Below are 22,712 nucleotides of genomic sequence, written 5' to 3'. Positions count from 1 at the left end.
AAGAAAAAAAGGGCGATTTGTTGTACGCCCAGGATATCTATTCCATCACCAACCATCGAAACGAGACCGGCCGAACCGATCCCTCCCTGAGACTCTCCTCTTCTCTCTCGCTCCTTTACGCCTTCTTGCCCACCTGCGTCAAATTTCCCCTTTTTTGTTAGCCTGCGAGCACCGAGAGGAGACACACACAACATTCACACGATGCTGGCGCCCATCCGCAGTGCAGCCCGGCCCATGACCCGGGCGTCGCAGGTCAGCGGAGCGCTGTCCTCGGCCGCGCGATGCCGCACCATGGTGACCAAGGAGGAGCGCTGGACCCCCGCCACGGCCCGCAGCGCCGCCCAGTCGAACCTGATCCCCGACGCATCGGGCAAGGGGGGCGTGGACCTCAGCACCGTCGTGCCCAACATCGAGGCGAGGTGGGCCCAGCTGTCAAAGGAGGAGCAGTATGGCATCTTCCGGCAGCTCGAGGAGGTCCAGAGGCGGGATTGGAAGGAGCTCAGCGTCGACGAGAAGAAGGCTGGTGAGTCTCGACGAGCAAGAGGAGGGGGAGAAGAAGAAGGAGGAGGAGAAAGGGAAAGTCTGACGTGAAGTATACCGCAACAGCCTACTTTGTCTCGTTTGGCCCTCATGGCCCTCGCAAGGCCATCACCCGCCCCGGCCAGGGCGTTCGCACCTTCACTGGCGTTGCTGCCATCCTCGTCGCCACCGTCGGTGTCTTCTACGGCCTGAGGCACTTTGGTGAGTGGCTCCTGCTCTGTTTCTTTCTTTATTGCTCTCCAGGAGCCATTTCGGCTGACCCTTTTTTCGCCCTACAGCCCACTCGCCCCCCAAGTCGATGACAAAGGAATACCAGGACCAGATGACGCAAAAGGCAAAGGACGAGAACCTCAACCCCATCACCGGTCAGTGCCGCCTCTCACATTCTACTTCGCCCACACTCCTCGCTGACTCTCTTCATTTACACAGGTATCTCGTCGGACAAGTACGAAGGAAAGGGATACGAGCAGAAGGTGAGCCGCTCCTCAATGCTACTTGAGACGATTATCCTGACTGACCAAAAAAAATGGGACAGGTCCTCGGCTGAGAGCATTCTCTCGCCATATCGCTGGGGTTTTGGACAGGTGGAAGCAGGACGAAAAAGGAGGAATAAAAATAATCCACCACCTCTCACCCATCTCTACCTATCTATCGCACCGGCACAACCTACAACTAGTAAATCAAAGACGAATCCGATTGAATCTTTACTCGTTAGAGATAAGCCTAGTGCCAGCGTCAAGCTGGGCAGCAAGGGGAGGGTGATGGTGGAAAGAGGGGGCGTCAGGATCAGGAGGCAGGGTTGTTTCGCAAGGGTGGATGGAGGAGACATCAAGCCCGGAATGGCTTCCAGAACCCTTTGAGCTGATCTTGAGGGACAAGCAAAGAGTCACTTCCTCGGCCATTCTGGCCAGTGAAGCTGTGTGAGTGGCTCGATGGGCGGTCCTGGTCTACGTCGAAGCTGGTGTGACGGGCTGCGAGCGATGATAGGCCAGGGTGAAGCCAAGCAGGTCGAAAGAGACCTTCTACGCCCTCGGTGGCTTGCTCCTGCCGAAGGTAGTCATGGGAGGACCACGTCGGGGCGGAAGCAATCGAGTGCAGTCTTGGTAGTTCCTCGTGCTGCATTTCGTCCTCACATTCGCGTTCGTCCTCGTACTGCGGATGGACAAAGTCCTGCTGTTGAATTTGTTCACTGGGATATGCGCTTCGTCGAACCTCTTCGAAGGGACGTTCCGATCCATCCACTTCTTCGTAGCGAATGAGGTGCTGTGCTTCTCCTACATCAAGAATCTCGTCGGGGCCTCCGCACGTCGAGCAACGTGACTTTTCTTCTTCCTTGACGCCGTACTGAGACACTTCTTCCTCTTCTCCTTCCCTCTCCAAGTCTCCGATCTGTCCAAGTTCAGCATTGTGTATCGTAATGTTCTCGTCCACGTTTCTCGCGGAGTGCATGCTCGCAACGTAGAAGGGCGAAGCGACAAGCCCGGGCACAGGCGGCCCGTAGTCCAGCCTGATCCTTTTGGCGTTCTCGTTGGCAATCTCTCTCAGCTCCCACGCCTCGAGACTGTCGCTTCGGGCATGCCGTGCCTTCCATGCATTGGCGGGCTGCTGCGGGCCGTGAGGACCATATGCGAGCATTGGCGTGGCTTTGGCACCGTCTTCGCGGCCTGGCCGAGGTCCTGCTTGTGTTTCTGTGCATTGTACTGCGTCGGCGGTGACAGTGCTCTTGCTTGATAGGGGTTCGTCGGTCAATGGAGCGTCGCGAGTGGAAGGCACTTGGACCAGGCCGGAAGCAAGTTTCTGTTGCAAGCGATCGGCGCTCCATGGCATGCTTCCAACATCGACAACAACGCTCTTCTTTGTCGAAGCACGGATGACCTCCTTTTCGATCTCTTTACCAGGGCCAAGCTTCTCACGACGCTTGTCCTCAGAGCGGCGTGCTTGACTATACGCAGATCGCTGAGAGGTCTCTTCCTCATCCATGATGCTCGAGGTAGGTGCCAGACGCTCTTCTGGTGCAGTGTCTCTGCGTGACATTTCGTCATCGGGCACTGTAGAACTCATGCCGTCTGAAGACAGGAACTGCGTCGACGGTCGGCATTTCTTCTTCCTATTATTCTCCTTGGCACGAACCTCAGACCTCTTCATTTCGATCGTGCTCCCCCGTGGCTCATGTTGAACATTTTTGTCTTCGCCCAATCTTCTCAGTGCCCTCGTGATGGCTTCTTCCAGCACTTCTGTCGTCCTCTTGATGTCCTTTTCTTCAATGTCCCTCCTCGGTGCGGTGCTGCTCGTCGCGGAAAAGGTCGTTACCATTTGCTTTTCTCTCCGCCTAGTCTGCTTTTCCCTCTTTGCCAATCCTCGAAAGAAGTCCATGCTGCTGAATGTCAGGTCCGGCACTCCCTTCACCCTCTTGCTTGTTCGGTATTGCTCCGAAGTTCTCGCCTTGCTCGTCAGTCCTGCTCCGATGCGACCGCTGCTGACCGGGTACTGTCCAGAGTGATGTCGTGAATAGGTCAGCCTACATTTGCCTCAGCTGCCACACTTTCGCGAGGCAAACTCACAGTCAATCGTCCAGTCCGGTGCTCGTCGCATTTCGGAATGGTGTTGAGGAGATCGTACGCCGACCCCAGCATGATCCTGTCGGTTGCTCCCGCCGTTTTATTCCTTTTGCGCCGCCGTCTTTCCATCTTCGTGGCATCGTCATCATCGTCGTCATCGTCGTCATCGTCGTCATCGTCGTCATCGTCGTCTTCTTCCTCTGAACTTTCCCCATTGCTGGGAATGCCCCTGCTGCTTGCGTCTTGGTTCCTCCTCTTGTGCCTCGCCTCCTCGCGCAGCCTGGCAGCCTTTGATTTCGTGCGGTCGCGAACATCGACTGCTCCGCCTCGCCGCTCTGCTTTCTCTCGCCGTCGCTCTTTCCGACCCTGGAGACCTTTAGAATATGAACATCAATCGTCAGCCTTCCAACATCTCTCTCTCTCTCCAACAAAAGAGCACCAGGACGAGGCGCAGCGAAAGCTTCCGACCCACGTTCTGCGATTTCCATCGGACTCGCCCAGTCCTCTTTACCGTCATCGAGCTGAGCAGAGCCACCAATGTGCCGCAGTGGACTCTCCTTGACCTCTCTGCTCTTCTCGAAACGGGTCTTGTCTCTTGCTGCTGCTAGAGGGAGCCCATGATCCACATGAACAAGAGCAGGGGCCGGCACCTCTGAGCGAGACGCGGCGAGGTCCGACGAGGATACCTGCTTGCGAGCTTGCTCCCGAACAAATGAGGCTACCCTCTCCTTTGCTCGCTGTTGGGGGACAGTGGCTAGCCGGTGAGCCCTCAAGCGCGGAAGAGGCTCAGACTCAAGCATCTTCAGTGCTGTGCTGCCCTTCCCGTGTCGAGGAACTTGATGCTTGTGGAGCAGAGCACAGAGAAGAGACACCACCAGCTAGGACGTGTTTTCGAGGTTGAGAGATGCATTAATACGAGAATGGACATGGTACTGAACGTGCGATTGCGATGAAGAGACGGGCTTGAAGATTGGGCTATTGTACAGAGAGACGGAAATGCTCAGCTCAAATCGAGACCGAAGCCGTCGTCGTCTTCCTCGGCTGGAGGCTTGCGCTGCTGAGCGGGCATCGAAGCCGGCGGCGGTGGCTGCACCTGCCTCTGGGTCTGCGCCTGTGGATGATGCTGCTGCTGCTGGGGAGCCGCGCCTGCGATCTGACCCTGCTGCAGCATCGGACCGGCCTCCTCCTCGAGCTGCGCCTGTCTGAAGGCCTCCCACGTCGGAAACGGCATCTCGACGACGCCCTTTCGCATGGCGCTCACGCTCGGGAACGGCAGCTTGTCCAGCAGCTCGGGCGGCACGAGGTCCTGGCCCCTAAATTGCGGCGGCTGAGCCCCATCGACGTCCTCGGTAGCGTAGATTGGCTTCTTCTTCTTCTTCTTGTTCTTCCCTTCGCCTTGTTGTCCGTCTTCGCCGCCGCCTGCGTCCCCTCCTTTCTGGTCGTCGTCGTCATCGTCGTCGTCGGCGTGCGTCGGCAGCGTGAAGCCAGCGGGGGCCGTCGTCGTCTGCGAGAGCCGTCCCGCATACGCCAGCACATCCCTGTAGTCCAGCGGCTCTGCTCAGAAACACTCAGCCCAGTCAGCCTTTCCAGATTCGAATCGGAAAGAACGGTTCAAATTTCGGACTCACTCTTCTCGGCGCGCTCCATGACGGCCACTTCCTCGCGGCCGACGCCGACGAGGCGCTCGCACCGGTCCCTGATGCGTGCCAGTCGTCGGATCCGGCCCGAGAGTGCACCATCGGCTGCGCGGCACTCTTCGACGAGGCGCTCGATGCGTGCTTGGTTCGTGGCATGGCGCCGCGCGAGCGCGAGCAGGCGCGCCAGGAGCGCATCGACGGCGCGGATCGCCTGCACGACGCTGGCTGGATCGGCGATGCTTGTGCTCTGGCTCGCTGCCGTCGCCGCTCCGCGAAAGAGATCAAGGTGCGCCAGCTCAGCGTGGAACGTTGTGGGGATCGTGTCGAGCGAAGGCGCATGTAGAGCGGCGCCTCCCATCGTCGTCGACGAGGAGCCACCACCGGCGCGAGTCGAGGCGCGCTGCTCGAGAAGTGCGAACAGGAGCGTCGCCAGGGACTGGTAGAGCGACAGAAGCGAGCCCAGCTGGGTGCCCATGCTGGGTCGCTTGAGTGACAGCGACGACGATGAAGACGAGGCCGCAGCCGTGTCCACCCGGGCCATCCTTGCTCTCAGTCACGATGAATGGTGGAGTTATTTCAGACTTCTTCCCTCGTCCGAGCGCGTCTCTATCTGCCTCTCTCAAAATTAGAGCCGAAAAGAAGAAAAATAATATGAGATGAAATTGAAACGGGGCTCGATGAATGAATGCTAAGCCTAAGCCGCCTTGGGGCCGACCTCTACAATCTCTGGCATCGTCCGTGCCAGCTCGCGCGTGCCTGCCGGGAAGGGCAGGTCGACGATACCCTCGGGTAGGTACTCGTCGCTGCCCTCCTTGCCCGTGGCCATGCCCTTGCCGTCAGGGAGTCGTCCAGATCTCCAAGCGTGGGCAGCGCGGCCGACGAGGTCCTTGGACGCATCGCAGAGCTCGACGTGGCCGCCCTCAGGACCCGGAACAGGGCCCTTGACGACGACGAGGTCTCTCTTCGTGTCGATGCGGAGCACTTCGAGGTTGTGCGTCGTCGAGTGCTTGTTGCCGCCCATGCGCCCCGCCATCTTCTTGCCCGGAAACACTCGGCCCGGGTCCTGGTTCTGGCCCGTCGAGCCGTGGGAGCGGTGCGAAACGGAGACACCATGCGAGGCGCGGAGACCCTTGAAGCCGTGGCGCTTCATGACACCCTGGAAGCCCTTGCCCCGCGTCACTGCGCGCACGTCAATCTTCTGCCCGGGCACAAAGTGGGCCGCCGAGAGGTAGGTGCCTATTCAAGTGCGAGACCGTCAGCGATGGAGAAGCTTCAGTGAATGCAATGCAGTATGATGCTCACCAAGGGGGATGAGTGCATCTTTGGAGACGCAAAACTCTCGAATGACCTTTTTCGCAATCCTGATGCCGGCCTTTTGGAGATGGCCCATGATCTGCTTTGTGACGGCGCGCGGGCTGAACGAGTCGACTGCTGCGACCTGAATGGCCGTGTACTGCGCAGACTCGTTGTTTGCTGGGCGCTCGCCGAAGCCGATGTGCGCAGAGACCTGGTTCGAGGCGACATGGAGCACCGTCGCGGGGATGCGCTCGCCCGTGGGCAAGAAGAAGGTTGTCATGCCCTGCTTCCTGGCAATGAGGCCTACACGCCGTGAGGTTGGTGTCCATCGAGCTGGTGCGGAAGGTGTTGCTGCTACTGCTGATGTGGCTGCTGATGATGATGCCTCGGGCGGTATTGTTGAGGAAGAGGTCGATGCAGCGGGGGCGGCAGTCGCGGGTGCCGATGTCTGCAGGAGGCGAGGCTGTTGGAGAGACGCCTGGGCTACTCGCAGCCGCAGTAGTCTCATGCTTGTTGATGCAGTTGGCCTCGGAAAGGCCATGCTCACTGCCCGTGAGCCAGTCATGTTGCCGATTTGAACGTCGACAGAATGGGTTGTTGGCCGTCTTTGTGCGCTCGACGAGGAAAGGAAGATGTAAAAAGTGAGTGGACGAAGAATTTCCACGTGCACCGGAAAACGGAGAAAGGAAAAATAAGCAGGGCCCTGACTACCATTCCATTCACTCACTCATTCACAAGTAGTAGTCAGCACACAGAGATGGCGCGGCTCTTGCTAGGGCATCGGGGCGGGATACCGCCGCTATCGATATGTTTCAGGCAACAGCAACAGCAGCGTCTCTTTCTGACTTCGCTCCGAAGATATGCCAGCCAGGGACCGCCGCCGCCGCCGCCGCCGCCGCCGTCTTCGTCGCAGGCGCCGCCTTCGCTAAAGGAAGCCCATGCCCGTCTGGCCCAGCAGCGGCGCGAGACGTACAGCCGACGCAACCGATCGCTGCTCATGTACTCTCTCTCGACGCTCATCATCGGTATCGGCGTCACCTATGCCGCCGTGCCCCTCTACCGCGCCTTTTGCTCCGCCACTGGCTTTGGCGGCACGCCCATGGTCGGCCTCGGTCGCTTCGACCCGGCCCGCCTCTTTCCCTCGTACTTCGACCCGGCTACGAGCGGCGAGACGAGGCGCATTCGCGTCACATTCAACGCTGATCACAGCGATGCGCTGCCCTGGAGCTTCAAGCCGAGCCAGGAGGAGATCTACGTCCTGCCCGGCGAGACGGCCCTGGCGTTTTACAAGGCGAAGAACGACGGCAACAAGGACATCACAGGCATTGCCACCTACAATGTCTCGCCTGACCGGGTGGGTTGGAATCACGCCCTCGTCAAGCTCCCATTTTGCTGACTTCTCTTTGTGTGGTTTGAAATCCAGATCGCGCCGTACTTTGCCAAGATCGAGTGCTTTTGCTTCGAGGAGCAGCGTTTGCTCGCCCACGAAGAAGTCGACCTGCCTGTCTTTTTCTTCATCGATGCAGACGTCCTCGATGACCCCAATGCGCGCGACGTCCGCGACGTCGTGCTCAGCTACAGCTTCTTTGGCGCGCGGAGAAACGAGAAGAGCGGGCAGCTCGAGCCAGACACGGACTTGGCCAGCTACACCGTCGGAAAGGACCTGTGATCGTTTACCCAATCTGTACACTAGCAACAGCAGCAGAAGCAGCATCACCAATCACTCATCACTCATAGAGGCCCGGCGCTGTGCACTGTGAGAAGAAGCTGATGTTGCAGTCACGTCTGAGAATGAAGTAAGCGAGACAGGGTAAGGTGGGGATGAGAAAAAGATGATTAAGAAAACACATGAGTAAGAAGAAATAAGGGAGGGCGTCACGGCGAGGAAAGGAAGGAGCACAGCGAAGAGGATCACGAAGAGGACGCCGCTGTGACTTGCGGCTGTGCTTCGCCCGCCGCTGCTGGCCCCTCTGCACCGCCGGCCCCTTCGCCATCGTCAAGCCACGACTCCTCGACAGTGGCCTTGACTCGCCGGACATACTCCTTCATGTTCTCCCTGTACAGCGACGCGGCCTCTGCGTTCGCCGGACTAGCCCAGCAAAAGAAAGAAACGCAATCTCGTCAGCTGCGTCTCGTTCCCATTCGAAAGCTCCTGCAAAAAGGTCCACCCACCTGTTCGGGTTCGGGTCATGCAGAAGACTCTGCACGCTCGTAAGAATGGCTGCGACATCGTACGTGGGACTCCATCTGTTCTGGAGAATGTCGAGACAGAGCTCGCCGTTTGCATAGACGTTTGGGTGGAACATGCGAGAGAGAAATTTGACCGAGGGCGCCTTATTGGGGTACTGCTCGTCGAATGTCAAGACCAGCTTAAATGTCCCATCCTCAAACGGTGTGTCGGCTGGAGTGTGGAGAGGCAAAGTGTCAGAGCCTGAGCTGAAGATAAGGGCGAGGGGCCAGAAAGTGGCACAAATAAGCCAAGCTCACCAGGCCCGAAGATGACGGCATTCCAGATCATGAGGTTGTCGGCGCATGGCGCACCAGAGATACCCCCAGGAGGGTCAGTCGAGAGCCTCTTGAAGTCTCGAATCAGCCGCCGCTTCGAGGGAGTCGACTGGACGTGAGCAAGTAAGGGGCATCGCCACAGGCTCAGCTTTCGCTCCATATCTCCTGGCAAGGTCACAACAGTGCGGCGCCACTCACCATGAGTCCGGTAGGTTGTATGCGCTAAGTACGAGGTCGTAATGCCTCTGAATGGCTCGCCTGGAGGGGAAAGAGCGAAGATAGCTGGTGCAAGAGGGGCTCGCGGGGGTGCGTTCGCGTTGGTGGACCTTGCAGGTGTGTGATGATGGGACGGGACCGGGTCTGGTCGAGCGACCTTTCAAATTATTCACGTGGGCGCTCACGTCTCCACCTGCAGGCAGCTCTTTCTCGCTCAAACACTGGGAATCTTTCTTTCGGACCCGGCAATCTAACAAATGACTACAGGGACGACGACGTCCTTCTTGGGACTGACGGCCTCGCCGGCCTTCTCGCCCGTGCACTCGCTCGTGGGCGGGCTCATGCTGGCGTCGAGCGTGCACGGTCTCTTGGGCCACCTCGGCGCCGTCCTTGGCATCAGTGGCTTCTTTCACACCACGGTCCACAGCCTCGTCTCGTCTCCTGCAACAGACGCACCGGCCGAGAAGCATGCCATCTCGCCCGCTGACGACGAAAAGATCCAGAGCGAAAAGACGTCGCGCATCGTGGCGCGTCTCTTCACCGTCGGTCTCCTCACGGGCGGGGCCATCTTTGGTGCATTCAAGCTTCCCCTCGAGGCCTCCTTGGGCACGCTCCTCTTCGACCCCATCGCGCCCAGCTCTTGGCACATCACAAAGGGTCACGGTCTCTTCAGCCTCGAGTCGGTCCGCTACCTCTTTCCGGCATTCGTGACTGGCTCGCTCGTCGGTGTTGGCACCAAGGTGAGCAGCAGTCCCCAAGTGGTCCCGTCCTTCTGCCAGTCTGTATGCCTGACAACCGCGAGCACAGCTCGGAAGCGGCTGCACCTCGGGCCACTTTCTCTGCGGCCTTTCCCGCTTCTCGATCCGCTCCCTCGTCGCCACTGCGACCTTCTTCAGTGTGGCAGTGGCCACGCACCTCTCGCTCCATGCTGCGCCCACCTTACTTCAGAAGGCGGCCACGGCACACCCTGTGCTGCCTACGGCCTCCTCGCTTGTTCTGCTCCAGCTGCCCGCCCTCATCTACGCGGTAATTGTGCCTGCTCTAGTTCAAGTGGGTTTCTTTCTGCTAGAAGGGAAGTATTTCCGTTCAGCTCCACTGATCTGGCTGGTCCGACCACAGCGATCGAACGGAAAAGCGTCAAAGGGAGAAGACGAGGACGAGGAAGAAGAACGAGAAAGCGACAGACGGGCCATGCACGAACAAGCTGCGAAAGTGACTGCCTTCTTTGTCGGGCTGCACTTCGCCTTTGGCCTCGGTCTGACCGGCATGCTGGTGAGTCTGCGATGACAAGTGCGCGTATCTGCATATACTGAAAGCATGACGAATTGCCAGCGCCCTTCGAAAGTCCTCGGCTTCCTGGCAATGTCTCCGTCGAGGATAAGGGCGGGCTCGTGGGACCCTTCGCTGGCCTTTGTCGCCCTGGGAGGTATTGTGCCGAGCTCCATTGGCTACTTTACCACCATCAAGCCCCGCATCGATGCAGCGGCCGAGCAGGACAGGCGGTCCAAGAATGCCACGGCGGACGAGGGCAACCGGCCGCTGCTCTACAAGGCTGCACCCAGATGGCGCGTCCCTACGAGGAAGGACATCGACTGGAAGCTGTTGACTGGGGCGACGCTCTTTGGCCTCGGCTGGGGCGCCTCGGGCTTCTGCCCCGGTCCAGCCCTCGTCGGCCTGGGTGCGTCGTTGCTCCCGTCGCCCCAGGACTCCGATGCGATGGTGCACCTGGCCAAGAGCCTCATCTTCACCCTCTCCATGGCTGCGGGCGGGGTTGTCGCTGGTGTTCTGTAGATACAGCTTTCCACTACTCTTCATCCCCTTCTCATTCCTTGTGTTCCCATCCTCTCATGTGTTTCCACCACTTAATCTAAATAGACGAGGGGAGGCCTGTGCTCAGGGCTCGTGCTTTTGAGAAGCTTAATTGAGGAGGGCTCGACGTGACGTTTTTATATTTTGGTGCTGTCTTCGGGGGATGCCCGACAAGAGAGGGCGATAGACGACCTCCACCTTTGGAGGGATTAGGCGCTTTAGGCGCAAGCGAGACGGGTCTTCTTCCCTCTTTTGTTGACAACAACCACACGTACACACTCAAACGTCACTTTCAGCGACACCAACGCAGAAGAAGAACAAGCAAACATGTCGAGCCTCGAGCAAAAATCATCAAACAAGTGCTGTGACGGCGAGCTGCGCAAGTACTCCTTTACGTCGTCTGCGCTGGGCGGCCTGTCTGCCAACCTCAACGTCTTCCTGCCCTCGTCTGCCCTGGCTGGTGGCGGCAAGAAGGTGCCCGTGCTCTACTACCTGGCTGGCCTGACGTGTACCGAGGACAATGGCGCGCAAAAGGGCGGCTTCCACGCTGCTGCTGCCGAGCACCAGATCGCCGTCGTCTACCCCGACACGAGCCCGCGCGGTGCCGGTGCAGCGGGCGAGGACGAGGCTTACGACTTTGGCACGGGTGCTGGCTTCTACATCGATGCGACCAAGGAGCCGTTTGCGAAGCACTACCAGATGTGGACGCACGTCACAAAGGAGATTCCCGACGTGCTCTCCAAGGCGGGCCTGAACCTTGTGCGTGTTCTCTCCTCAGCAGCCGTGTTTGAAAGTGTATGACAGGAGGAGCTGACGATAGCATACCAGGACACATCCAATGCATCCATCACGGGCCACTCGATGGGCGGGCACGGCGCACTGACAATCTACCTCGGCTCGCCCGCCGGCACCTACAAGTCCGTCTCGGCCTTTGCGCCCATCTGCCACCCGACGGCGTGCCCCTGGGGTAAAAAAGCCTTCCAGGGCTACTTTGCCAATGGCCTGACCGACGGCAGCAAGCACGACGCCACGGAGCTCCTCACCGCCGCCGGTGGGCCCAGCGCGCGCAACGTCGACATTCTCATCGACAGCGGCACTGGCGACAACTTCTACAAGGACGGCCAGCTGCTGCCCGAGGACCTGGCAAAGGCAGCCATGTCGGCCGGCTACGACGACAAGCAGGTCCAGATCCGGCTGCAGGACGGCTACGACCACAGCTGTGAGTGAAGAGTTTGCTCGCTTTGCTCTTGTACAGACAAGAAATGCTGATGGAATACTGTCACAAAGACTACTTCATCTCGACGTATGCCCCCGAGCATGTCGCCTGGCACGCCAAGTTCCTCAACAAGTAATCTTATCTGCCCTGCTTTCTGTTTCTTGCCATGGAATGAGACACACCCAAAAGAAGCATGACAAAGTGTCAACAAATCTATTCATGAGAGGTGATCCCCTCGTTGGCCCTTTCTGCACTTTTTGACGTTCAGCTCCTGTACAACGCACGCTTGCAAACCTTAACGACGACCTCGGGCGTGGGGAAGGAGAGGTCCTCGCTGCACTTGATGTCAGCGCATGTAGTGTGAGAAAGAAGATAAATGGCCCACTCACAGGTTCTTGGCGTAGGGCGTGGGCACGTCGGCGCCCGTGACCCTCTCGACGGGTGCGTCGAGGTGGTCAAAGGCGTCGCTCTCCATGATCTGGGCGCAGATCTCGCTGCCGACGCCAAAGGCCGGGAAGCCGCCCTCGACGGTGACGAGCCGGTTCGTCTTCTTGACGCTCTTGATGATCGTCTCGATGTCCAGCGGCCGGATCGAGCGGAGGTTGATGACCTCGGCCTCGACGCCCTCGTCCTTCTTGAGCTGCTCGGCGGCGGCCATCGAGTGGTTCAAGCCGAGGGTGTGCGAGACGATGGTGATGTCCTTGCCCTCTCGCTCGACCTTGGCCTTGCCAATCGGCAGCACAAAGTCGTCCGACATGGCCTCGGCACTGACGGGGAACGACTGGCCGTACAGGATCTCGTTCTCGAGGAACACGACAGGGTTGGGGTCCCGGATCGCAGCCTTGAGCAGGCCGCGGCAGTCCTCAGCGCTCCAGGGGCTGATGACCTTTAGCCCGGGAATCTGGCCGTACCACGCAGAGTAGTCTTGCGAGTGCTGGGCACCCACACCGGCAGCGGCACCGTTGGGGCCACGAAAGACGACGGGGCAGGGTACGTTTCCTCCCGACATGTAGTACGTCTTGCCGCCCGAGTTGATGATTTGGTCAATCGACTGCATGGCGAAGCTGTGTGTTACACGCTTGTGTCAGCCTCCTCTCCTGTGCTTTGATTCTGCTCAAAGCAAGACATACTTGAAGGTCATGAACTCGCAAACGGGCCTCAGTCCGCTCAGTGCGGCGCCCACAGCCAGACCAGTGAAGCCGGCCTCGGTGATGGGCGTGTCGATGACCCTGCGCTCTCCGAACTTGTCCAGCAGGCCCTTTGTGATCTTGTAAGCTCCGTTGTCTGTATTGGATCCTCTGGTCAGCTCCTCTCTCTCTCTTCTCAAAAGGAAAGCAAGCAACATGATACGCACACCTGGCCACCTCTTCACCGAGGATGAAGACCTTGTCATCCCTCAGCATCTCCTCCTCCATTGCGCTGTTGAGCGCGTCCCTGACCGTCATCTCTGTTCCCTGCTTCGAGCTCGCATATCGGACCTGTCCCGAAGAAGAGGAAGGCGAGGCGCTGCCACTGGCACCCGAGGCCGAAGCCGAGAGACGAGCAGCCTCCTGGGCAATCGACCGCGGCGATGCAGCCTTGGGGAGCAGCACCGACGACGACGAGGCCGCCGCCGACGAGTGCACCGAGCGGGCGGCAGCTGCCAGGCGAGGAAGGCGAGCGAGAGCACCACGGGCCGCCATCGTTTGTGCGGGCGTTACTGGGGAGAGGAGGGGTTGAGGGAAAAAGAGCAAGCAGACAGAAACCCTATCTTCAAAATTCTTCGAGCGACCGAGCCCATCTCATCGCGGTGGGCGCTCTCCGTTGGGCTTCGGTCACCACGTGGTACTCTCAACTAACACTGAGAACTTACACGTGATCTAGACCGAAATTTGGCCGAAACGCTGCCTTTACAGCTCACCGTACGATTGCCGTGGCATCGCGCAGGGTTGCAAGCGCCTTGTCTATCCCGCGTTTGGCTCTCAGCTTCGTTTGCGAGTGCAATGCGATGATGAAGAGCAAGATGGGGACCAGGTAAGGCGCGCACCATCGCCTTTCTCGAAGTCCGTTCCTTTCGGAAGCGAAAAGATCGAGCACACATTATTAGAGTAGTAGATTTAGCAAAAAGGGACGTGCGCGGGGACGCTTTCCCTCCCGCTCTCGACTAGCAGACTGCCTCAAACAACTCCGGAGACAACGTAGGGAGAGACACGCAATGCATTGGCGGGGCTTTCTCTGCAGTGCTTCAACATGATTGGTGTTGTGGTGTCCTCCGCTCCGTCTACGAAGGGGGGTTCAGCCCGGGCGGCCGACTTTCATTCAGCGCATTAGAGGTGGCGAGACAATATATAGCGTGAACCGTGTGGCGGGCCCATTTGTTCCTTTCCTGCTCATTGCTCCTAAAATTGCTCTTCTTCTGTTGGACCATACAAGGTCCTCACCGCCATGGAGACCCAGCACAGCTCGATCCCCATAAAGCTCAACCTTTCCAACTTCATCGCTGGCAAGTTTGCGCCCCCGAGCGCAAAGACCTTTCCCGTCGTCAATCCTGCGACCGAGGAGCAGATTGCCGTCGTGAGTTGCCCGCTGCCAAAGCGAAATCGACCTTGTATACTGATGATGATGACGGCAGTGCTCCGAGGCCAGTGTGGAAGAGGTCGATCAGGCCGTTGCGGCAGCCAAGCGTGCCTTCTACAAGGGCATTGACGGTCACAAGGCCTGGAAAGATGTGCCGGGTGCCGAGAGGAAGGCACTTCTCAAGAAGTTGGCTGAACTCATGCAGAGGGACCTCGACATCATCGCCAAGCTCAACAGCATTGACCTTGGCGCTCCCATGATGGCTTCCAAAGCCCTGACGATGGGCGCCATTGCAAAGGTGAAAAAAAAAAAAAACGGGCAAATGCGCTAGTCTATCGTCGGAAGGGGAACGTGCTGATGTGACCAATGCATAAATTCAGCTGGACTGGTGTGCAGCCACAGCCGAGCGCATCACCGGTGAGACGGTGGAGCCGAAGCCAAACCCCGACGGGAGCGGCAGCAAGTGAGCAGCGGAGCGAGATTTCCTCATGCGACTCGCAAGCTGACCATGGTCTGCCCTAGCCTCTTTTCGTGCAGCTGGCGCCAGCCCTTTGGCGTCGTAGCAGGAATCGCGCCCTGGAACATCCCTGCCGTGTCGTGAGTCGATGGAGTCATCCTGTCAACGAGATCCGTAATAAGCTGAACAATAACGCGGTCTTCTCAGCTTTGTCGTCAAGGTAATGCTTGGACACAGCAGCTGCGCCGATGACTTTGCTCCCTCAGGCTGACTTGAGAATATCCGGCAGGTTGGCGCTGCAGTCGCCTGCGGCAACACGATCGTGTACAAGGACTCTGAGAAGACACCCCTGGCCGGCGCGTACCTCGCCCAGCTCAGCGCCGAGGCGGGCTTCCCTCCCGGGATCATCAACGTCATTCACGGTCACGGCGTTCCTGCCGGCGAGGCCCTCTCTCTGCACATGGACGTGCGCATGATCACCTTTACTGGATCCTGCGTCACCGGCAAGGTCATCACTGCAAACTCTGGCCGCTCCAACCTCAAGAAGGTCTGCCTCGAGCTGGGTGGCAAGAGCGCCGCCATCGTGTTCGAGGACGCGGACCTGCCAAAGGCGATCCAAAATGCCTTTATGTCTTTCACGAGGAACTCCGGCCAGGTCTGTGCTGCCCACACCAGGGTCTATGCTCACGAGTCGATCCTCGATCAATTTGTCGACGGTCTGAAGCAGTATGCTGCTCGAGTCGTGCCCGGCGACCCGATGCTGCCCGACACAAGGATGGGCCCACTCGTCGATTCGAAGCAGTACGACCGTGTCAAGGGCTACCTTGCCGCCGCCCAGCACGAGGCCCACTTCCTCCATGGTACCTCGGACCCCGTCAAGAACAAGGGCTACTACATCCAGCCCACCATCCTCGTCCCCAACTCCGACGACGTCTCGGTTGTGCGCGATGAGATCTTTGGCCCTATCGTGTGTGTCATGCCCTTCAAGACCGAGGAAGAGGTTCTTGCGCGCGTCAACGACACCGAATTCGGACTTCACGGTGGAATTTACACGACGAACCTGTCAAAGGCTCTGCGCGTGTCCCGTGAGATGGAAGCCGGTACCGTCGGCATCAACACGGGCATCATCGTCGACGACCGTCTTCCCTTTGGCGGTGAGTCTTTCCTCTTCTGCCTTCTTCCTTATTCTTCTGCTGACTGAGCGACTGCAAAAGGATGGAAGCAAAGTGGCTCCGGCCGCGAGAACGGCACGGCCTTCATCGAAGACTTCACCGAGCTCAAGACAGTCCATATTGCCTACTGAGCGCGTTCCAATCTCTCCTGTTCTCTATCTCCATCGTGACGCACCACTCAGCCTGCTTGATTTCATATCAATATCGAACACCATCTACCCAGTCATTCTTTTTCATGCTGACTGATCGACGGACGAGAACATGCATATTCGGAAGCACGGGCTGTGTGGCGGTCCTGCCGCGAGGGCGCTGCTGCCCTTGCGCGCCTGCTCGGTTCAAAAAATTGGACTTTTTTTAGCTGCCGTCGGGAGGATGCAATGCAATTCCTCCTTGGCCTCCATCAATCAAGAATCCCCAGACGCTTCGGCCGGATCTCTTCCTTCTTTTCCTTTCTCCTGTTCTTTTGGTGCTGCTGGTCTTCATGGCAGGGATTTCGTTCCTGGAGGGCCTTGGCCGACGGCCCCAGCGGCTCATTGGCCTCGCCGTCGTTTTCCTCGTCATCCTCAGCTTCTCGACATGGCTCACCCTCAGTCCGACGGGCTACGACAGCGTCCGCTCCGGCTTCTCGCAGCATCTCCCCTCGTCTTGGGGAGCGAGCGCGGGCGCAGGCTCGGCCTCGGGACTGGTGCCGTCGCAGGATCTTGCCGACCTCTACACGCACAACCCGGGCAAACCCACGACGGCCGAGGAGCTGGCCAAGTGGGCCACCAAGGGCAAGGACGGGAACATCTATCCGCCCACCTTTGTGCCACAGGCGGCCAACCAGGCACCCCGCGCAAAGGCCGGCTTCATCGTCCTGGTCCGGAACCAGGAGCTGGAGAGCATGATGGAGAGCATGAAGGAGGGTAAGTCATTGATCCCCCGCCATCACTCATCTCTACAGAAAAGACCGGGAAAGCTCACCTGCATGCATGCAGTCGAGTTCCGATTCAATAGAAAGTACGGCTATCCTTGGATCTTCCTCAACAGTGAGTACTGGAGCCCATCTAGGCATCTGGCCCTTGCCTTTGACTGACTTAGCGGTGACACATGGACAGACGAGCCCTTCTCGGACGAATTCAAAAAGGGCGTGCGACAAATGACGAGGAGCGAGATCCGCTTCGGCCTGGTGCCCAAGGAGCACTGGAGCTACCCCGACTGGATCGACCAGAGCAAGGCGGCGGAGACGAGGAGGAAGATGAGGGAAGATGTGCGTGTCTCTTTGTCAGGGATACAGAGGGAGAGGCTGACATGGCAAGCAGAAAATCATCTATGGTGACTCGGAGTCGTATCGTCACATGTGCCGCTTCCAGTCCGGCTTCTTCTTCCGCCACCCGCTTACGATGGACCTCGAATACTACTGGCGCGTCGAGCCAGGGATCAAGCTCTTCTGCGACATTGACTACGACCCGTTCCTGTTCATGCAGATGAACAACAAGGTGAGGCACCCGTGCACATCTATTTACACCAAAGACAGCCACTTAACATAGCATGCCTTCAAACAGACATACGGATTCACAATGGCGCTGCACGAATACCTCGGCACGGTGCCCTCGCTCTGGGAGACGACAAAGGAGTTTGTCAAGAAGAACCCAGAGTACGTGGCCAAGCGGAACGGCATGCACTTCCTCACCGACGAGCCCGAGCGCTTCATGGATCCCGGTTGGAACCTGTGCCACTTCTGGAGCAACTTTGAGATTGGCGACCTGAGGTGTGTTTCTCCCCCCTTCTTTTTGCAGGCAAGCGCTTGCATGCTGATGGATCGATCTTGACAGATTCTGGCGAGGCAAGGAGTACAGCGAGTACTTTGACCACCTCGACAAGGCCGGCGGGTTCTTCTACGAGCGGTGGGGCGACGCACCCGTGCACAGCATCGCGGCGATTCTCTTCCTTGACAAGGCTCGCCTGCACCACTTTGACGACATTGGCTACTACCACGTCCCGTGGAATCACTGTCCGACGAATCCAGAGTACCACGCCAATGGCCGGTGCAGCTGCGACCCGGGCAAGAGCTTCGACAGGGAGGGCTACTCGTGCCTCAAGCAGTGGTGGAATGGCGCAGACGGTGAGTGAACGTCTCTGCACAAGCTCCTGTGGCAGTTGCGAGCTTGTTGCTAATCCCTCTTCCTCTCTCGTTGTCCAACAACCAACAGAGAAGGAGCCGCTGTATGTTGTTCCGCGCACATTGACACACCCGGATGAGGCACCTGCACTGTAGGAAACAGCATCCAGCAGTGTCCTTGTGCCCTCCTTAGATTTCTCTCTACTCTGTCTCTTTCTCTCTTGCAAATGTCTTTTTGATCTAGCTGGCTTGGCACAAAATCATTGTTGCATCATCATCATCATTCTTGACACATGGTCATGCTACCTCTTCCAGCATGCGAGAAACGTCTCGCTCAAGACAGATCGACCTCTTCGTCGGCTGGCGCATCGGCTGACGCTGCGTCCGTCAAAGACGGCGGCACCCCTGCGCCGCTGGCGAGATTGACCTCGCTGGCCCCGCCGCCAAGGCTCACATCGTCCATCGTCTCCTCGTCGTCCTTTAGCGCTGTTGCCGACGACGACGGCACAGCTGCCGAAGACTCTTGCCCCTCTCCCTTCTCTTCCGCCGCCGCTACTACGACGCTCGAGTCCGGCTCCTCTTCGGTGGCGATGGCGGCTGTATCGCCCGCGGCACCAGACTCTTCCTCGATATGTCTCGCCTCTGGTCCTGGTTCCGCGGCTGCTGGCGCTGGGATATCCGCCGTGGCAGATGTCGGCGTTGGCTGTTCATGCGCTGGTGTTGGAGGGAGCGACTGCTGGGCTCTTGCGCTGCTTTCTGCCGCCGCTGCCGCTGCTGCTGCTGCCTCGTCGTTATTGGCTGACACACCTTTGCCCTTGGAAAGCGAGGCGCGAACGGCCGTTGCATTCGGCGGCTCCTTGTCGATATAGAAGGCCGAGATGGGCACCATGCTGTTGTGAGAGAGGGAATGTACGAGTCAGCTAAAAAGAGATGACAGCCGCAGAGATGTCCAAACGCACCGCTTCTGCTCTGCGCATGCAAAGATCCAGTGGGGCAGCACGACGGGGATGCTGAGCTGCATGGCCTTGTTAAACATGGCGCCGCGCATCTCGCGCGTCCGCTCGTTGCCCTGTGCCTCGCCGGGCGAGTCGGTCCGGTTGCGCGGGTGGGTGCATACAAAGTGTGTCGTGTCAATCTGGATCCGGTCGCTGAAGCGTGCACCCATGGCTTCGAGCGTCTCGCGCGCCCGCGCCTCGAGCTCCGAGAGCTCGCCGTCGTGCTCAGAGGGCGCCGCGCCGCCGGCGACGTAGCCAAAGCAGACGCTGATGCCAGAGGTGTCGCTCATGTCGTGCGTCTTTGTGCGGACGACGTTGGACGTAAATGTGCCCGCCGTCGTCTTGAGGATGAGGTGAAATTGGTAGGGCTTGTTGACCTCGAGGCCCGACAACTTTGTGCTTGTGTTGTTGAGCGGGTTGGGGATCGGAGCGAGTCGCTCGGAGTTGCGGTAGATGTCGAGACTCAGAAGCTTGGACGTGGCCAGGTCCAGCCTGTCCCACTCCAGCGTGATGGACGTCTGCGTGACGGCGCGCAACCGCAGCGCAGGCGCGACGGGCGCCCGCGTTCCAAACGTCTCGAGGACGTCTTCCTGGAGGTCGTCGAATTCGCGCCGTTTCCGCTCCTCCTCCTTTTGGTTGCGAGAGACCGAGATGCGCACGACGGAGCCCGACGTGGCATCTTGAGGCAGGAGCAGCGAGGGGAACTCGATCAGACTCGCACGATCGCCAATCAGGATGGCCATGCCGGCGTCGAGCTTGCCCACGGTAAAGGTGAAGCTCTCATCTTGGCCCGACGCCATTTCGACGGCGGTGCGTGGCGAGTGGCGATTCAGGGGCGCAACCTGGTTGACGTAGTGGGTGCTCGGCATGCAAGGTGCGTCTGTGTTGACTGTCGAGTGGACAGACAGACGGGCAGGCAGGCAGGTAGGACTAGTCGTTCACGTCCAACAGAAGGTCTCCGTCTCGTCAATGAGCTTATTACTTACCAGCGCGTCCACGTTTCAGGCCCTTGCTCGGCTTTCGGGAGACGAGGAAACAGAAAGAGGGAAAAAAATATAAAAAGTCTCGAGATTTGGGAAGAACGAAAAGAGAGTTTGGATGGTGACATGCAAGCACTGCATCGATTGGCAAGCAGACGACTCTTGGCAACAATGACGACCAAAGGAAAGGAAGCGAGCAGACCATCGTGGATGACCGACGGGCAGGGGTATCCAGGACGAACCTTTCCCACTCGGATACTCAAGACGGATCCCGAGGAGAGCATCACCTTCACAGAAGCCTCGTCCTCGCAGCATGCTGGTCCGTCAAGGGAGCCGCTACGTCGAGCAAAGGTCGAAGTCTCATCAGCCGTCACACGGGAAGCGCTCCAATTGGCTTCTGAAGCAGTGAGAGCTTCTCACATTGTCTCATTCCCCACCGAGACTGTTTACGGCCTGGGCGCAAATGCCCTCTCCGCGACCGCCGCGTCCAGAATCTTTGCAGCGAAAGGCAGACCCGCCGACAACCCGCTCATCGTCCATGTGTCCGACCTCGAGATGCTCGATCAGCTTCTGCCCACTGGCTACGAGCCGAATAGAGTATACAAGGCGCTCATCAAGAGATTCTGGCCGGGCGCATTGACGCTCCTCATGCCGGTCCAGGCCGAGGAAGCAGCAGGGCCTACCAGGAGAGGCGTACCGGCGCTCGTCCGCTGCAACCTCAAGACGCTGGGCGTCCGGATGCCGAGTCACCCGCTGGCGAGAGCACTGATTGCTACGTGCCAGGTTCCGCTAGCTGCGCCGTCAGCCAACACCAGCGGTAGACCGAGTCCCACTCGGGCAGAGCACGTCTATCGGGACATGACTCGTATTGACTCAACGACAAGTGACGTGGGTGGCGAGGTGCAGGGGAGACTGCCCTACATTCTGGATGGAGGGCCGTGCGAGCTCGGTGTCGAGTCAACCGTCGTTGATGGGGTCACGGCCAAGGGAGAGCTGCGCGTCCTGAGGCCAGGAGGCATCTCGGTTGAGGCCATGGAGGAGGCGCTAGAGGAGGAAGGACTTCTGGCAGTGGGAGAAGGAATGGGTGCAGACGAGGCAGTGAGAGTGCGTGTGTATGGAAGAGACATGGCGCGGGACAAGCATGAAGAGGCCAACCCAACGACGCCTGGAATGAAGTACCGCCATTACAGCCCCGACGCACAAGTCATTCTCTTGGTCCCGTTCCGGCCAGACCAGGCAAATGGCGTGAATCCAGCAGCGGGGCCGACCAAAGAGCAAGCCAGAGGCACGACAGCGCTGGCCTTGGGCGAAAGTATGGCACAGAATGCACCGGCGATGCCGTTGAAAGAGGCCGTGACTGCACACGTCGAGCGCGTTTACAGAGAAGGACTGGGGGGACAGCGACGGCCAAGAGTAGGCTTGATGAGCATGGACAACTCTCCCTTGACTCGATCACTCGAAGATCCACAACTCCACCGTTTCTCGCTCGGCTCGGTCGACGATCGACATGCGACAGCAGCAAAACGGCTCTTTGATGGCCTGCGAAGACTCGATGAGGCAGAGGGTTGCGACCTCATCTTTGTCGAAGCCATGCCTGACGATCTGGGCTTGGGCCTGGCAGTCATGAACCGACTTGCAAAGGCAGCGAGCGGCACAGCGCTTGTTGAAGTGTAGTCAGGGCGAGGAGGGCGCCGCGCTTCATCATAATCTTCCCATTGTGACACAGCACAGCGGAGTAGCGGGGCAGCAGCAGCCTTGTGCTAGACTAAAAGGGAAATAAGATGAATGAGCTATCGGTCAGCGAATCGGTCAACCTACACAACAATGCTGCGTCTGAGCGTTCCTGCCAAAAAAAGGGCCAGCTATCTCAGGATAGCAGCTCCGGCGCGCGAAATATTAGCTGTCCGCAGCTCCTACGAACAATTGCAGCGGTTGTAGCTTCATGATCATTGCCAGATTTAACAGCTAAGACGAAGTCATTGTAGCCGTGGGGTCCCCCCCACCTTCACCATTAGAAAACCGCCAGGGACGAAAGATGGCGGAGTATCAGAGCACACACGGCCACGGCGGTTCACTCTACCTCTCCATTGTATCGCCTCCCCCCTCGTACTTTTCCTCGCCCGCTATGCTCCCCCATCTGGCCTCGTATCTCCTAAAAGGGGCTCCGTCTACGAATATTCCCCCTTTTGCCTGCGTTTCTTCTTTTCTCACTTCCGTCTCGCCAAAAGAAGATGTTCGTGAGGCCTGCTTCCTTAGCCTTGGCTTTTGTCCTGTTCTCTGCCTCGGTGGCAGCGCCTGCCTACAATGATGACAACGTCGGCAACCTCGACGACACAACAGCAGTCAGTGGTGGAGGCGCTGGTGCTGGTAGCGGCAGTGACTTTGGCCCAGCCCCTAATCCAGACGTCAAGTGTATGCTCGGTACGCCGACCGGATATTACGATGCAGACTTTTACCGCAGCCTCAAGTGTCCCTCGGACTTCTTTTGCGTGCCTGTCGCCGTCCTTCCTACTACGCCTACGTCCGATCCCGGTCCAGTCGACATACGCATCGGTTCCACGGTGATTCCAACGACGGTTCCCTCTCCAGCACAGTACTGCCTGTACAAGTGTGACTGTGATCAGACGCCCGACCCGGACAGCTTCTCGCCTTCGCTCCTCTGCTTCAAGATGCA

The 22,712-nt window shown here is 58.7% G+C and overlaps 13 protein-coding genes across 13 annotated transcripts; 7 read left to right on the top strand and 6 right to left on the bottom strand.

The window, feature by feature from the left end:
- The first annotated feature begins 53 nt into the window (after positions 1-53).
- On the top strand, positions 54-1,555 carry FA10DRAFT_269046 (putative cytochrome-c oxidase chain V precursor). Its single transcript, XM_025522587.1, has 5 exons — positions 54-523; positions 607-741; positions 819-905; positions 970-1,013; positions 1,076-1,555. The coding sequence occupies exons 1-5, from the start codon at positions 202-204 to the stop codon at positions 1,085-1,087; spliced, it is 600 nt and encodes a 199-aa protein (XP_025374939.1). The 5' UTR covers positions 54-201; the 3' UTR covers positions 1,088-1,555.
- FA10DRAFT_175659 (hypothetical protein) lies at positions 1,204-3,354 on the bottom strand. Its single transcript, XM_025518263.1, has 3 exons — positions 3,102-3,354; positions 2,671-3,027; positions 1,204-2,619 (listed from the first exon to the last, which is right to left on the bottom strand). The coding sequence occupies exons 1-3, from the start codon at positions 3,225-3,227 to the stop codon at positions 1,369-1,371; spliced, it is 1,734 nt and encodes a 577-aa protein (XP_025374938.1). The 5' UTR covers positions 3,228-3,354; the 3' UTR covers positions 1,204-1,368.
- Positions 3,355-3,994: 640 nt separating this feature from the next.
- On the bottom strand, positions 3,995-5,298 carry FA10DRAFT_303843 (hypothetical protein). Its single transcript, XM_025525289.1, has 2 exons — positions 4,727-5,298; positions 3,995-4,652 (listed from the first exon to the last, which is right to left on the bottom strand). The coding sequence occupies exons 1-2, from the start codon at positions 5,274-5,276 to the stop codon at positions 4,099-4,101; spliced, it is 1,104 nt and encodes a 367-aa protein (XP_025374937.1). The 5' UTR covers positions 5,277-5,298; the 3' UTR covers positions 3,995-4,098.
- An 87-nt stretch (positions 5,299-5,385) lies between these two features.
- FA10DRAFT_269044 (translation protein) lies at positions 5,386-6,649 on the bottom strand. Its single transcript, XM_025522586.1, has 2 exons — positions 6,038-6,649; positions 5,386-5,971 (listed from the first exon to the last, which is right to left on the bottom strand). Exons 1-2 carry the CDS (start codon positions 6,537-6,539, stop codon positions 5,430-5,432), a joined length of 1,044 nt encoding a protein of 347 aa, XP_025374936.1. The 5' UTR covers positions 6,540-6,649; the 3' UTR covers positions 5,386-5,429.
- A 277-nt stretch (positions 6,650-6,926) lies between these two features.
- FA10DRAFT_217289 (hypothetical protein) lies at positions 6,927-7,700 on the top strand (the record flags this gene model as incomplete). Its single annotated transcript, XM_025518513.1, has 2 exons — positions 6,927-7,385; positions 7,455-7,700. Coding segments are annotated over 2 exons (705 nt in total), but the record flags the coding sequence as incomplete, so codon positions are not given.
- Positions 7,701-7,782: 82 nt separating this feature from the next.
- On the bottom strand, positions 7,783-8,801 carry FA10DRAFT_255329 (hypothetical protein). Its single transcript, XM_025519767.1, has 4 exons — positions 8,735-8,801; positions 8,519-8,645; positions 8,204-8,432; positions 7,783-8,120 (listed from the first exon to the last, which is right to left on the bottom strand). The coding sequence occupies exons 1-4, from the start codon at positions 8,735-8,737 to the stop codon at positions 7,943-7,945; spliced, it is 537 nt and encodes a 178-aa protein (XP_025374934.1). The 5' UTR covers positions 8,738-8,801; the 3' UTR covers positions 7,783-7,942.
- Positions 8,802-8,978: 177 nt separating this feature from the next.
- FA10DRAFT_269041 (hypothetical protein) lies at positions 8,979-10,679 on the top strand. Its single transcript, XM_025522585.1, has 4 exons — positions 8,979-9,492; positions 9,560-9,802; positions 9,872-10,024; positions 10,085-10,679. Exons 1-4 carry the CDS (start codon positions 9,010-9,012, stop codon positions 10,541-10,543), a joined length of 1,338 nt encoding a protein of 445 aa, XP_025374933.1. The 5' UTR covers positions 8,979-9,009; the 3' UTR covers positions 10,544-10,679.
- A 209-nt stretch (positions 10,680-10,888) lies between these two features.
- FA10DRAFT_262209 (alpha/beta-hydrolase) lies at positions 10,889-11,788 on the top strand (the record flags this gene model as incomplete). The annotated part of the gene is made up of 2 exons (XM_025520103.1): positions 10,889-11,320; positions 11,390-11,788. 2 exons carry the CDS (start codon positions 10,889-10,891, stop codon positions 11,786-11,788), a joined length of 831 nt encoding a protein of 276 aa, XP_025374932.1.
- FA10DRAFT_244657 (thiamine diphosphate-binding protein) lies at positions 11,775-13,458 on the bottom strand. Its single transcript, XM_025519351.1, has 4 exons — positions 13,132-13,458; positions 12,908-13,061; positions 12,167-12,841; positions 11,775-12,111 (listed from the first exon to the last, which is right to left on the bottom strand). Exons 1-4 carry the CDS (start codon positions 13,220-13,222, stop codon positions 12,042-12,044), a joined length of 990 nt encoding a protein of 329 aa, XP_025374931.1. The 5' UTR covers positions 13,223-13,458; the 3' UTR covers positions 11,775-12,041.
- Positions 13,459-14,151: 693 nt separating this feature from the next.
- On the top strand, positions 14,152-16,220 carry FA10DRAFT_269040 (putative aldehyde dehydrogenase). The gene is made up of 7 exons (XM_025522584.1): positions 14,152-14,330; positions 14,389-14,631; positions 14,714-14,796; positions 14,856-14,930; positions 14,998-15,010; positions 15,080-15,944; positions 16,005-16,220. Exons 1-7 carry the CDS (start codon positions 14,202-14,204, stop codon positions 16,091-16,093), a joined length of 1,497 nt encoding a protein of 498 aa, XP_025374930.1. The 5' UTR covers positions 14,152-14,201; the 3' UTR covers positions 16,094-16,220.
- A 136-nt stretch (positions 16,221-16,356) lies between these two features.
- Positions 16,357-18,340, top strand: FA10DRAFT_269038 (glycosyl transferase). The gene is made up of 7 exons (XM_025522583.1): positions 16,357-16,867; positions 16,940-16,990; positions 17,060-17,211; positions 17,264-17,440; positions 17,507-17,712; positions 17,777-18,066; positions 18,155-18,340. Exons 1-7 carry the CDS (start codon positions 16,444-16,446, stop codon positions 18,217-18,219), a joined length of 1,365 nt encoding a protein of 454 aa, XP_025374929.1. The 5' UTR covers positions 16,357-16,443; the 3' UTR covers positions 18,220-18,340.
- FA10DRAFT_255311 (hypothetical protein) lies at positions 18,301-20,019 on the bottom strand. Its single transcript, XM_025519766.1, has 2 exons — positions 19,023-20,019; positions 18,301-18,953 (listed from the first exon to the last, which is right to left on the bottom strand). The coding sequence occupies exons 1-2, from the start codon at positions 19,925-19,927 to the stop codon at positions 18,398-18,400; spliced, it is 1,461 nt and encodes a 486-aa protein (XP_025374928.1). The 5' UTR covers positions 19,928-20,019; the 3' UTR covers positions 18,301-18,397.
- A 137-nt stretch (positions 20,020-20,156) lies between these two features.
- Positions 20,157-21,850, top strand: FA10DRAFT_269036 (translation factor). Its single transcript, XM_025522582.1, has one exon. The coding sequence runs from the start codon at positions 20,210-20,212 to the stop codon at positions 21,710-21,712; it is 1,503 nt and encodes a 500-aa protein (XP_025374927.1). The 5' UTR covers positions 20,157-20,209; the 3' UTR covers positions 21,713-21,850.
- The last annotated feature ends 862 nt before the right edge of the window (positions 21,851-22,712 follow it).

This window comes from Acaromyces ingoldii (assembly GCF_003144295.1).
Source record: "Acaromyces ingoldii strain MCA 4198 unplaced genomic scaffold FA10scaffold_6, whole genome shotgun sequence".
Lineage (NCBI taxonomy): Eukaryota > Fungi > Basidiomycota > Exobasidiomycetes > Exobasidiales > Cryptobasidiaceae > Acaromyces > Acaromyces ingoldii.
This window is presented reverse-complemented; position numbering and strand designations above follow the sequence as displayed.

Coding starts and splice junctions, on each gene's coding strand:
- FA10DRAFT_269040 (XM_025522584.1), top strand. CDS start 14,202: ATGGAGACCCAGCACAGCTCGATCCCCATAAAGCTCAACCTTTCCAAC. Junction 14,331..14,388: donor CCGAGGAGCAGATTGCCGTC/GTGAGTTGCCCG, acceptor TGATGACGGCAG/TGCTCCGAGGCCAGTGTGGA. Junction 15,945..16,004: donor CGACCGTCTTCCCTTTGGCG/GTGAGTCTTTCC, acceptor CGACTGCAAAAG/GATGGAAGCAAAGTGGCTCC.
- FA10DRAFT_269046 (XM_025522587.1), top strand. CDS start 202: ATGCTGGCGCCCATCCGCAGTGCAGCCCGGCCCATGACCCGGGCGTCG. Junction 524..606: donor CGTCGACGAGAAGAAGGCTG/GTGAGTCTCGAC, acceptor ATACCGCAACAG/CCTACTTTGTCTCGTTTGGC. Junction 742..818: donor CTACGGCCTGAGGCACTTTG/GTGAGTGGCTCC, acceptor TTCGCCCTACAG/CCCACTCGCCCCCCAAGTCG.
- FA10DRAFT_269038 (XM_025522583.1), top strand. CDS start 16,444: ATGGCAGGGATTTCGTTCCTGGAGGGCCTTGGCCGACGGCCCCAGCGG. Junction 16,991..17,059: donor TCCTTGGATCTTCCTCAACA/GTGAGTACTGGA, acceptor ACACATGGACAG/ACGAGCCCTTCTCGGACGAA. Junction 17,713..17,776: donor TTTGAGATTGGCGACCTGAG/GTGTGTTTCTCC, acceptor CGATCTTGACAG/ATTCTGGCGAGGCAAGGAGT.
- FA10DRAFT_255329 (XM_025519767.1), bottom strand. Junction 8,433..8,518: donor TGCCGTCATCTTCGGGCCTG/GTGAGCTTGGCT, acceptor TCCACACTCCAG/CCGACACACCGTTTGAGGAT. Junction 8,121..8,203: donor CATGACCCGAACCCGAACAG/GTGGGTGGACCT, acceptor TTGCTGGGCTAG/TCCGGCGAACGCAGAGGCCG.
- FA10DRAFT_269041 (XM_025522585.1), top strand. CDS start 9,010: ATGACTACAGGGACGACGACGTCCTTCTTGGGACTGACGGCCTCGCCG. Junction 9,493..9,559: donor TCGTCGGTGTTGGCACCAAG/GTGAGCAGCAGT, acceptor CCGCGAGCACAG/CTCGGAAGCGGCTGCACCTC. Junction 9,803..9,871: donor TTGTGCCTGCTCTAGTTCAA/GTGGGTTTCTTT, acceptor GTCCGACCACAG/CGATCGAACGGAAAAGCGTC.
- FA10DRAFT_303843 (XM_025525289.1), bottom strand. CDS start 5,276: ATGGCCCGGGTGGACACGGCTGCGGCCTCGTCTTCATCGTCGTCGCTG. Junction 4,653..4,726: donor CATGGAGCGCGCCGAGAAGA/GTGAGTCCGAAA, acceptor GTTTCTGAGCAG/AGCCGCTGGACTACAGGGAT.
- FA10DRAFT_244657 (XM_025519351.1), bottom strand. CDS start 13,222: ATGACGGTCAGGGACGCGCTCAACAGCGCAATGGAGGAGGAGATGCTG. Junction 13,062..13,131: donor CGGTGAAGAGGTGGCCAGGT/GTGCGTATCATG, acceptor GATCCAATACAG/ACAACGGAGCTTACAAGATC. Junction 12,842..12,907: donor TGCGAGTTCATGACCTTCAA/GTATGTCTTGCT, acceptor TGTAACACACAG/CTTCGCCATGCAGTCGATTG.
- FA10DRAFT_175659 (XM_025518263.1), bottom strand. CDS start 3,227: ATGGAAAGACGGCGGCGCAAAAGGAATAAAACGGCGGGAGCAACCGAC. Junction 3,028..3,101: donor ACCGGACTGGACGATTGACT/GTGAGTTTGCCT, acceptor CACTCTGGACAG/TACCCGGTCAGCAGCGGTCG. Junction 2,620..2,670: donor TCGAAATGAAGAGGTCTGAG/GTTCGTGCCAAG, acceptor CCGTCGACGCAG/TTCCTGTCTTCAGACGGCAT.
- FA10DRAFT_269044 (XM_025522586.1), bottom strand. CDS start 6,539: ATGAGACTACTGCGGCTGCGAGTAGCCCAGGCGTCTCTCCAACAGCCT. Junction 5,972..6,037: donor AGATGCACTCATCCCCCTTG/GTGAGCATCATA, acceptor GCACTTGAATAG/GCACCTACCTCTCGGCGGCC.
- FA10DRAFT_255311 (XM_025519766.1), bottom strand. CDS start 19,927: ATGCCGAGCACCCACTACGTCAACCAGGTTGCGCCCCTGAATCGCCAC. Junction 18,954..19,022: donor GCATGCGCAGAGCAGAAGCG/GTGCGTTTGGAC, acceptor CTCTCACAACAG/CATGGTGCCCATCTCGGCCT.
- FA10DRAFT_269036 (XM_025522582.1), top strand. CDS start 20,210: ATGACGACCAAAGGAAAGGAAGCGAGCAGACCATCGTGGATGACCGAC.